Source organism: Marmota marmota, unplaced genomic scaffold (genome assembly GCF_001458135.2).
Source record: "Marmota marmota marmota unplaced genomic scaffold, marMar, whole genome shotgun sequence".
Classification (NCBI taxonomy): Eukaryota; Metazoa; Chordata; class Mammalia; order Rodentia; family Sciuridae; genus Marmota; species Marmota marmota.
Window position 1 is genome coordinate 21,406,124 of NW_026000229.1, and position 12,247 is coordinate 21,418,370.

The following is a 12,247-nucleotide window of genomic DNA, read 5'->3' on the forward strand; positions in this document are numbered from 1 at the left end:
GACCTAGCCTCACAGAGTGCCTCCTCACTGGCTTATGTACCCAAGGTTACAAAAAATGTCAACCCATGCATTGTTCTGAATGCCCATTTCCACATTTTTTTGTCTGGGTGTCTCCTGAGGTGGTAGATTAGAGAACAGGAATAAAATCCCCTTGATAGAAAGCCACATTTACAAAGAAACAAATGCTTACCCCATAGCCTGATTTATATAGATTTTGCATCTTATTTCACCATAGATTATGTCTGGCACTAAAACACGTGAGGAGCCATCTGTGAGGCTGATACTGGGCCATTTTTAAATAAATAGTGGGAAATTCAGAGAAAAACAATTTCTTTTTTACTCTTTATTTTGGAAGGAAGTTTCTGTTTCCAAGAGAAGCTTCACCATGTTCTCATGCAATAATTGTCAAGTTCCCTGGTGGATTGTGTCAATCAGGCTCACCTTCACTTTCCTTGTTCCCCAGGATTATTCAGAATATTTGCTCCTTTGTTTATCTCTCATATCTTTTGGCTAGTGCCAGGTTGTTTTATCCTGAAGTTTCTAGGTGATAGAATAAGAAAGAAAATGTGAACATATTTTCCGCTTGACCTTTTTTCCCTAATTGTCATTCTTAACCTGCCTCATAAAAGTGGAATCGATGAGATTCAGCCCTCTAGCTACCCTTCATCCATTCCTTTGCCTTCCTTAGAGAGCAGGACAAAATAAAACAAAAACTCATCATTTACTATTTATCTGATTACAAAATTTCGTATAATCCCACTGGAAGGATGGGAAAAGTATAGATGGGCTGTACACATCCTTTCCCCCTCACCTCCTGCCAGAGGGGAAATTCGCTTCCTCTGAAACAAGTTGGCAGAGTTCACTGTTGTTAGATTAAGTGTACCAAGGGATTTTCTGGCCCATTCTTTATACCTTTTGGTTGAGCAGGCAAGTAACTACTGGAGGAAAATGGGCAGGGAATATAGCATATCCTTATTTAGTCTGGTTGGAAGGATTGATTCTCTCTGAATGCAGAACTGTGTGATTGGACAGAAGCTCAGGTTATTGTTTGATATGAAAAATTGAGGAAGTCTAGGCCAGAATTAGGAATAATTCAGAACATGTCTCTCATTTATGAATTTCCTTGAATTATATACTGTATTCAAAACCTATTTGCAGCATTATGTTTTTGTTTACCAACCATTAAAGGAAATCCCTAACTTTCTTGCAGGGAAAATACTTTGAAATCCAGTTCAGTCCAGGTGGGGAACCAGATGGTGGAAAGATCTCCAACTTCCTTCTGGAAAAATCTAGGGTGGTGATGAGGAACCCTGGAGAGCGGAGTTTTCACATATTTTACCAGGTTTCCCTTTATATCTTTTCTTTCCCATTTCTTTTTCCTCCATATTAATATATATTTATTTTATTTTTTTCTCTCAGTCCTCAAGTGTAGACAGTTTAACAAGCTGAAGAGACTTCATTACTACCATATGCAGGATCGTAAAAATGTCCCTGCCATCAAGGGAAATAAGTTCTAATTGGAGTGACAAGGCAAATTCCCTGAAAGTTAAATAATCAAAAAAATGTTGACATAACTTCAAAACAGAAGTAGGAGTGTTTGATTCTTTGCCAAATGGGAATTCATATGGAGAGATTTGGCCAGGATGGTAAAGGGGAGATGTTAAGGTGGGGAAAGCCCTGGGTAGAGAGTGGAGAGGGCACCTATCAGGGAAGTTGGGTGACTGAACCAAAAGCCAGAGAGGTAAAAGCCAGTTCATGAGCCAGCCTCAGCCAGCTTGCAGGGCAGACTTTTCAGCAGGTGGACTGTTGGAGAGGAGAACTGATCTTTAATGCCAGCTCAGAAAGTTTCCTTTCAGACCATTAGAAGCCAGGGACAGTTTGGGGTCAGAGCAGTGTACAGGATGCTTTTAAAATCATGTTCCAGTCTTCAGCAACCATATGAATCAGCTGTATTAAAAATATTTTTAAGTATTTAAAAATATAATGATGTCCTATCAATTATTAATGTTTGGGTTTACTTATTAATATTTTTATATTAGGGGTCCATATTAGTTTTCTTGAAGAAAGGCCTGGTAACTGTTTTGTTTTGGGTTTGAAGATCACTGGATTAGAAGGAAGTTGATCCTTGAGAGTAACTAACAATCTCTTCAATGCACAGATGGTTTTTTTGGAGGGTTTTTTGGTACCAGGGATTGAACTCAGGGGCACTCAACCACTGAGCCATATTCCCAGCCCTATTTTGTATTATTTAGAGACAGGGTTTCACTGAGCTGGTTAGTGCCTCGTGATTGCTGAGGCTGGCTTTGAATTTGCAATCCTCCTGCCTCAGCCCTCTGAGCTGCTGGGATTACTTGCGTGTGCTACCATGCCTGGCCACAAGATGTTTTTAATGATGGCAGATCATTCTTTTAGTTGGTGTCTGTTGGTTGAAAAAGTACATATATGACCAAAAGCCTCTCTGAGTTCAGTTATGCATGTAATTGTATTAATCAAAACAATATTTATGAAGTGAATGAAAATGGTTGTGCATATCACACACAGCAATATGTTATTTATCGAGTACTAGACAGAAGTGTTTAATGGATGTCAGGATCCCTTTCAATAAATGCAGGCCCCACCCACCTCTAGGAGGCAGATCAAAAAATACCAAAATAGAGGCTGGGGACAGAGAGCTCAGGGGTATCAGAGTTTGACAAACAGTAACCCTCAAAGATGTGAAATAGATGAAACTCCATGGGAGTAAGTGTGGAGAGAAAAATGATGCCCATGCAGGACCCAGAGATGCCTAGGTCCTCCACAGATGAGAGGCATGAAGGTAGTGAGAGGAAAACAAGGAAGCCCAGGATCCGGATGTGTCCCCAAAGCCAAGGGAAGTCTCAGGGGGATGGGCCACCCCGGTTCTAATGCTCTGTGCTCTGGAGGGGAATGGGGCTGGCCAGGGATCTGAGGACTAAGAATTGGCTTAGCTACTGGAAAGTGGGCAGGAGAGGAATTTTGCCATAGTGGTAAGGAAAGATGGTGAAATGTAGCTACAAGTTTTTTAGTGTGCACCCTATAGTGAGAAGAGTGGGGAGGCCAGCTCCACTTTAAAAATTCAGGAGTAATTAAATCAGAGAGGAAGTAGATTATGCACCCTGAGGAAGTTCAGAGTCAAAGAAAAGCTTTTAACAAAGGTAAAGAGCCCCATGTTTGTAGATAGGTGAGTTGGAGAAAGGGAAGTTGGAAGATACTAGTGAGAAAGACTATGTGATCTGAAGGGAGAAGTTTGAAAGAGCTGAGGAACGTTCTTTGTTGCAGGTGGGGGTGGAATAGAGGACAGATGAGGCAGGACACCAAATAGGAAACAGGAAGCAGGTTTATTTGGCTGCAGACATGTTCAGAGGTTATAGCTTTCGTTGTAATCAAGTAACCCTCAAACCCCCGAGTTCAGGCAGTTTCAGAACTTTATACCTACCATGTAAGGGGAGGGGCTCAGAAGTTCACACAAAAACAGCTTTTTCTTCCACTGTTCTGGGCAGGTTAACCCTTCAAGGACAGTGCCTGAGGAGGGGGGAGCTTCTTCTCCCCTTTCTTCCCTCCCCTGGCCAGCTGTTACCTTGGAGCCCCATTAGTAACATCTTCTCTATCTTTGAAATGTAAACTTGTCTGTGAAGCTCAGCTCAAGGCCAGAGGCCTTGTTAAAGGACCTGTCTTTCTTATCACACTCTGCATTTGCAAACCCCTTCTACCAACTATTATATATGTTGTTATTTGTATTAGATAGTCCATAAATATTTGTGAAAAACTAGCACCTGAAGTGCTGATCTCTTTTGGCTGGTGAAGTAAGATAGAGCAACAGGAAACAGGAAGTTTAACTATATTGAACTCTCTTGCAGAAATTCTTTTGCTGATAGTCCTACAATCAATTATAGTGAAGATCTCTGGAGAAGCTTGATTAAGATTTTCTGTGGAGGGGGGTGTCACGACATGGGGAGTAGGGAAAGAAAGGAGTGTCACCAAACATTTTCAGTAGACAGGGAAAAAAAACACAACAAAGGGAACCTGATGTCACAGGTTGTCCTGGAATTTTTCAATAATGCCGCTGGGGCCACCTATTTGCCACAGGGGAGCTAAGACGGCATGAGGAACTTGACAGAGATGGAGAAGCAAAGCTAGGAGCTCTCTGTTTTTCTGAATATTGCTTACATTGCATTGAGGCCCTGGGTTTGACCCCCAGCATGGGTCAGGGGGCAAACTTTCCATCATCTCAATATTGTTTGTTGGGTTCATGCCATAGTGTCCTGGAGATGGCTTGCACAGGATGTATGCATTTCTTCCCACCTCTTTTGTGACATTTCTTTGATAGGTATGCTCCCATTGGGACTAATTTCAACCACGAATATTGGGCAAACACTGCATGTAAATGGTTTTTTCCTCCCAGGAGTTGATCGTTAAACCTTTTCCAACACCATTGGTTGGAGTTCAGAGTTAAGGCAGACATCAGTGCTGGAACAAGAAGTCAAAGGACAGTCAGTGATCAGACTCTCATAGAGCGGGAGCTCCACGTTTTTCAGTATGCACCCTGTAGGGAGAAGGATGGAGGAACCAGTTCTACTTTAAAAATTCAGAAGCAACTCAGGCAGGAATTTAGTGGTGGCAATCTGTTTTGCTTTCTACTCTTTCAAAGGATCACAACTGTAGCAGTACAATTTTTCCACTGGACAAGATCCTCAGCTGTTACAGGTTTTATTAGAATTAAGAATTAAAATTTGCCACAAGCCTGCAGTGGTGCATGCCTGTATAATCCCAGCGACTTGGAGGCTGAGGCAGGAGGATCAAAAGTTTAAGACCAGCCTCAGCAACTTATACCCTAAGGAACTTAGCAAGACCTATCTCAAAAAATAAAAAGGTCTGGGGATGTGGCTCAGTGGTAAAGCACCTTGGGTTAAATCCCAATACCAAAAAGAATTTGCAGAGATGGTTTGGGACTACAAGTAAATAAGATATTCACAAGTCCCTTCATATTTTGGACAGTGGAACAACCCATATATTGAGAAAGCAGGGCAGAAAGTCCTTTCTGCCTGGGCTCAATCATGGTCGTAGCAGGAACTATGGGGTCACTGTGGGTGCCTTGTGGGCCACATCATAGTACATGTCATGTTCTGTCACTGCAGCTCATCGAGGGGGCCTCTGCGGAGCAGAAGCATAGCCTTGGTATCACTAGCATGGATTATTATTACTACCTGAGCCTTTCCGGGTCATACAAGGTTGATGACATCGATGACAAGCGGGAGTTCCAAGAAACGCTGGTAAGTACCAGCACAGGGCCAGGCAAAAATCTCCTCTCCAGCTGGGCATCACCTGTGGCATAAAGGGCAGTAAAGGTCACCAAAGCAGAGAGCAGGTGACCTGCTACTTTGTGCCACTGTAAGCATGCCTTGTTTAAGACCTATCTTTCAACAACTTTAAATGGTCATGTGCCCAATGGCCTGAGGACAACTTAATGATTTGAAATGGGTGAAAAAGTGAGTTCATCCTTGTCCCTCTGTAGGAGCTCTGATAATCAGGTAAAACCTATTGTGGGCAATTCACTTACATGCACACTTTTTTTGCTGATGGGTCTTCACAATTGGTGTGAAGACCTGCACACTGGTCTTAGAGTAGAGCTCTCTCAGAGTATGGAAAGCCAACATGCATATAGTGCATCTATCTTTCATAGAATTTGATGGACATCAGAAACTAGGCTTTTTTAATGGTGCTTTGATTTCCTGGAGATTTTCAATTAAAATTCCTTTGCAAGTATAATCTGTTCTCATTCCTCCCCGAAGGGAATGATCTCTTGACTAGTGGGAGTGGCTGGCATGGGGGCAGCAGTGCCCTTGGAGGGGTGAGTTGGCAACCCCAGGAAGAGGCTGGCCCTGGGGACTTGTGCCCAGCTGCCACTCCCCTGAGTGTCTTTCCTCTGGAGCCCTCCTTCCCTTATTCCTGGAGTATGGAATGCTGCGTTTAAAGATAGAACTGCCCTTCCAACTTCTGAGAAGAATGTGTGCAAGTACACCGATCAGTGATCGCATTGGGGACTTTCCACTGCCATCACAAGCTAACCATGTCTACTGTAACTCTTCAAGTCAGTTCATGCTTCTTGGTTATATGCTTATGAAGTTGGTGACCAGCTTGTCTGGATAATCTCTCTTTTCTCTTTCAGCATGCCATGAATGTGATTGGGATCTTCGCAGAAGAGCAAACGCTGGTGTTGCAGATAGTGGCAGGGGTTCTCCACCTGGGAAACATCAGCTTCAAAGAAGTGGGCAATTATGCTGCAGTAGAGAGTGAGGAGTGTACGTAGCTCTGGCTGTGGTTGTTGAATGAGGGGAATGGTAGTTAGCTCTGATCAGAAGTAACCCACCACTCTGCTTGGCTTAGATCCTTAGATCTAAGGATGGTAAATCTCAAGTGTATATCAGATAGAGATGAGAAGTCTTACATGTCCTGCTGTGGCAGACCAAAATGGCCTTAGGAAAGACTAGACATCTCTTATGCTCTTGCCTCTCTTGTCACTATTAGCTTCTCCATGTCCCACATTGTAGGTCATTAATGAAATCGTTCCAATTTATCACTAACTTTGAAGAAATTTGGAAGAATTTCACATCTAGTTGCAAAGATTAATCGATGCATTTAATGAAGATTAATGGTTTAATAATGCCAAAGACTAGTCTCTTAATGAAAACCTTTTTGGTAACTGGGCTTTACAATCTTCATTCACCTGAAATTCATAAATAACCAGTGATTGAATTTATGTAAATATGAAAAAGCTCAGTTTGTCCCATGGGTTGGATTAGATTTGATTTCTGTGCACAGAAAGAATATGGACTTTGACTATTGTGTTCACATTCTGATGATCATGTTTAATGATCACATGTGTCATAGTCACATCCTCAAGCCCTGAATGGCCATTTTTACTCTCTAAGAAGAATTCAGGGCCCTTCTTGCAGAGAGACATTATTGATTTCATGTGCCCACAGTCCACCACAAATACCATGCACGTAACTTCTGCCTCTTAGGCATCGACAGCTTTCCAGGCTGTTCTCAGAACGCACACATCCTTTAACCACCCAGGAAGGCATTTCTTCCTTTCTCAGCATTCTTCAAGGATGATAAATTTAGCTGCTTGGTAATAAATAGTATCCCACTCATTGCTGACAATGCAGCGGGTATATTTCCATTCCAAATAAGGTTCTTTTTTATATTTTTGTTTTCTTTTCTCATAAAAGAGGGAAGTTTTACTAACTTCTGATGTCTATCTGCTAAGGATAAATTATGTCTACCAGGGAAGGGGATGGAAAACGATAAATATACAGGGTGGCCATAAAACCTAGGAACATGACCTAGCAATCATGATAATAATAATTGTGTTCCTGTACTTCATGGACTTTATCCTTGACATTTAACAAATGCACTTATGTGTCCAGGAGGATCATTAACACTTAGTCTTGTAACAGTGGCAAAATAACAGCTTTATTTTGGTGGAAGTGTCTGTGGAGATAGACTAGTTTTCTCTTGCTCCTTGGATGGTAAAATCCTTTACTGCTACTTTATGCTTGAGAATAAAGTCATGATGCTGAACCAGCAAGCATGCCATTGAATAGCTGAGCCAAGAAGGGTTTCATTGCTCACTGAGGTCTGGAGTGAGTAGCCTCCTCTGCCAAATAGGTAAGGCCTGGGGTTGGCAACTGCTTTGAATTTAAGGTGGACAAGCAATGGACATCAGAATGAGCTTGAAGCCAAGTAGGTCCAACAAAGAAATATGCACCTCTCCCAGTAATGTTCTTCTATCATTACTGGGTTTTGTTCATTTGGTCATATATTAACACCGTTTAGTGGATATATGGAAAAAAGTCCTCCCATGCACCCCTCTGTAGTTAACTTGTTCCCCTCCCCAGCAGTAACTGGAGTTAGGTGTTTAGAGCAGCCACTCACATCCATTCTTTTCCCCGCTTTTGTGTGATAATGGGCACTTATTACACAAATTCTGCAGTTGCTTTTCATATAGCATTTTATTATATCTTAGTGATTATTATTTATCCATTCATAAGGGGTTTTATCCTTGTACAGCTGCAGATCGTTCCTTCGCTTGATTACATTTTGACTTTGTGACCTCATCATCTGTTGCTATGCATTAGATAGTTTCTGATATTCTGAATGAACACTACTGAAACGAATAACCTTGATCCATGTTATCTTTCTCCTGTTATCCACGCAACACATCTATAGAGGGAAAGTCTATCTATGCTTTTATAATCAAAGAAAGCATTTTTCTCTAGCTTTTGTATTGTAGGAAAAAAATTGGTTATGAATCCCATCACAATGGGCCTACTAAGGCAAAATAGGCATGTATTTGACCTTAGACCAAAAGAGATATAGAATTTTCTTAGTCAAATCTTTTGTGTTGTTGAGAAGCCAATCAAACCTCAACTTAGGCACTTATATGCCTGCCAACATCAATGCAGTGAGTGACATACTTTGGGAAAAAAGTTTTTCTTAAGAGGTATTAAATACTAAATTAACCTAAGAAGTTTGTAGACAGAAAAAAAAATACTACTTTAATAAATTGAGGAGTAAAGGCCCCTTATTTTTACCCTATGATTAATGGATGAGAAAACACAGAGCCTCAACACCAAAGACAAAGGAACCATATTTACCTTACTATTTTAAAAAAATTATAAAAGAAAGGAATTTTGTTTTGCTATGTTTTTTACTTTTCTCTCTTCCCTATACTTCAAATTTAAATGGAAAAATGAAATCCAACTTTGCTTTACACCGTAATGCAATAACAGAAGTCTATTTCTGTTAGTTAAATGTGCTGAAACATTACCTTTTAGCAGGTTCTTCTTATTTTACATGACTCTGAATAACTACACTAAAGTTGCAACATTTTAATTAGTCGTTGCTTCACCCCCCCCTCATCTTCCCTAAGCCTCCAAGCTTCCTTGCTGACACTCTCAGAAGCAGCCACGCTCACCCACCCTCATGGAATTCATAGCTTGGTGGAAGTCAATATAAGTGGCCCTATAATTTCAGCACCAGGGCAGCCACTGAAAAAAAATATGAGGCTATAAAAGCTTGTTCTTGAAGAACATGGCATGGATTTTTTCCAAACCAAGTATATATTTCCTCCCTAGTCTTCATAGCTGTTTCCCTAAGCTTGTGGCTCTGGTTCTTGGCCAAATTCCATGCCTTGTTTTTCAAGTGCCTGCAGTCTTTTGGCCATGCCTGCTCTATGGAAGAATTACAAGAGGTGGAAGGGTAGTACCTGTCTGTCAGTCACTCTGTCTGTCTCAAGTACTCTTGTGTTAGCCCTATTTTTGTTTTTTAGCTGAGGTCATGACAATAATAACCAGATATTTTAACTGTGCCTTGGTTTTGGTATGGCTACGAGTTTTGGAGAAGCCCATGCTTATAAAATAGACAAACAATGTAGTTTGCATTAACAGTGAAAGGGGCCCTGGTGGATAGACTATCAACTATTGAGGATGATGTCCATTACATTTAGTAAAATGGGCCCTCCCCAATGCTGGTGGTAATTACCAGTGTGACAATGAAGGCCTCTTGTACATTGGGTACTAAGGTAAACATCTCTTTAATTTTCACAAGAACCCTATCTGTGTCAATCTGATGTGTGGACATCATCTCTCCTTACTCTGTGCAAAGGATGTTTTAGTTCAATGGAGGATACACCCAGACCTCCAGAAGGGTTAGCATTAAAACTAAACTAAAGGAAAGGGCCATCAGCAAATCAGCACATTTGGTTTTCTTCATGTGTCCTTTAGAAAAGGAAGCCCTTCCACCAGTCAAAGCATATACATGATACTCATGTACATGATAAATACTCATATACATGATAAATACCTTGTTCTGGCATTACACATTTTCAGTTGCATTCACTGACTTAATCTCTTTGGAAGGTGTGTACTGAGAAATGTCAACCCATTACATTTTAACACCATCTGTGCACTTCAAACTGATTATCCTTTACCAGGAGGCTTGTGATTTTTGAGCATTATTATAAGGTCTTTAACACAGTCCTTTATCAGAGAATTTTGGTAAAGCTTTATGCAGAAAAAGAAGACATATCCAAGTTCAAAATTTGTACTTTCATCTACGAATACCTTTCATTTATAATGGAAAAATCTAACTATTTTTATGTCCAAGAAAGGTGCTATTTATTCATATTAGAGCGTTTTGACAAAAATCAAGAAAATCCCTTCTATATAACTAGTCTTCTTCTTGGTAATTTTCATGGCCCAAAATAAGTTTCTAAGCCATGAGAGTCTGTTTTTCTATCCAAGACCATAACAATTACCCTGCTGCATGTTGTTAGAATAGAATATGTGTGCTGAGATATAAGTGACACCAGTCCCCTATGTTTCACTCCATCTGCCACCCCCAGGGAAGTCTTCTTCCAAGGTCCCTCTTTCAAATGTGACCCTCAATGTGAAGCAGGCCTGTTACACTAGGGATGCCTGCTTTTGCCTCCTGCCCAGATATCTCTTACCATTCAAGAACCCAGCACTGAGTCCATCCTAAGTTTTTCAACTTAGCTTTCTGCTGCAGCCAATGCTGTCAACAGTGTAGACCACCTCCCAACCACAGCTACTGCATTCCTGCTTCTTTATCTTTGCATATCCCTTTCCCCTCTCCACATCTAAACAAATCCTGTTCATCCTTTCAGGCCTGGCCCAAATGCCACACCTTCCTATCTACCCCAGCAAGTAGCAATATCCTCCTGTTCTAAATTCCTGCAGAACTCTGTTGTCTATCTGTGAAGGAGGGTTGTTTAGTAAACTGTCTTTACCCATCTAGATTTTCTTGAAGATTTCTTAAATATTTTGTATTCTTTCCTTATTTCATAACACATGGTAAGCACTTAGCCAGTAGGTGATTGGTTGTAGTTATTAGTTCAACGATAACGGGTGCTTCCAGGTCTTTGGAAATGATGCTGTGAAAACATTGCACCAAAAAGGAAGAAAACAATATTTGAGCCAAAGAAATGTTTTTTAATTGAGTTCCTTCCAGGCTGCCTTGCTGAAGACTTGGATAGATGTCCATTTTCAGCACTTCACTGTGATCTCAGTAGGAGGGATTGGCCTACCATCCTTCTGGGATCACTGATCTGTATGGAAGTCTCCATTGTCATAGGGATTTATTTATGTAATAGAATGGCCATGAAAAATGAAGTAGGTGGATGTGTGTGGGATTGCTGATAAGCAGCCTTCAGAAGAGTGGAAGTTTCAGGGGGTGGAAGGTGCCTTGTGTCCATAAATTATGCACACACAAATGCCTCCATGTGTTTGGGAGATGAGTTGTTAACACTTCTGTAAGACAATCATGTTTTGTTTTATGTTCTATAGTCTTGGCTTTTCCTGCATATCTGCTGGGCATAAACCAGGACCGGTTAAAAGAGAAACTAACGAGCCGGCAGATGGATAGCAAGTGGGGAGGCAAGTCAGAGTCCATCCATGTGACCCTCAATGTGGAGCAGGCCTGCTACACTAGGGATGCACTTGCCAAGGCTCTGCACGCCCGTGTCTTTGATTTCTTGGTGGAAGTAAGTAGACATAAGTTGATATCAGCGATGTTCAGATTTTATCTATAAGGAGTATAACTAAGGGTTTTGATTCATTTTATATATATATATATATATATATATATATATATATATATATATATATATACACACACACACATACATATATATATATAAATTTTTTTTAGTTGTTAATGGACCTTTATTTTATTTATTTATATGTGGTGCTGAGAATCGAACCCAGTGCCTCACTTCTGCTAGGCATGCACTCTACCACTGAGCCACAAACCCAGTCCTCATTCTTGGTAATCAGGATCTTACTTTTTCACTTTCTATTCTCTCACTCTGGTGCTGTGGAATCCTGCTTTTCCTTCTAGAATTGCTCAGCAAGACACATTAGCTAAACCTAAACAGTTGCTTCTGGTCAAAACATTTAGTAAAGCCAGGTCTAGTGACTCAGAAAAAGAGGAAACCCATGGTCCTGAACCTTTCTCAACTCAGGAGCCTAGGGTTTAGTAATGAGGCATTTATCATGTTGATTTGTGACAAATCAATCCACAATACAGCAGCTTGAAACAATAAGCATTTATTTTTCTCACAATCGCTGTGGGTTATGTATTTGCAATTGGCCCAGCTTGGGGGTCCTGACTCAAAGATCAGGTTGAAGGGTTAAGGATACTATGA

General features: G+C 40.8%; 1 protein-coding gene across 1 annotated transcript in view; it reads left to right on the forward strand.

The window, feature by feature from the left end:
- Myo1e (myosin IE) overlaps positions 1-12,247 on the forward strand; it is a 190,677-nt gene that overhangs the window by 111,448 nt on the left and 66,982 nt on the right. Inside the window, exons 7-10 of the mRNA XM_048792944.1 lie at positions 1,211-1,342; positions 5,154-5,288; positions 6,185-6,317; positions 11,388-11,584. Coding sequence (XP_048648901.1) covers positions 1,211-1,342; positions 5,154-5,288; positions 6,185-6,317; positions 11,388-11,584 — 597 coding nt within the window. The remainder of the gene's footprint in view (positions 1-1,210; positions 1,343-5,153; positions 5,289-6,184; positions 6,318-11,387; positions 11,585-12,247) is intronic.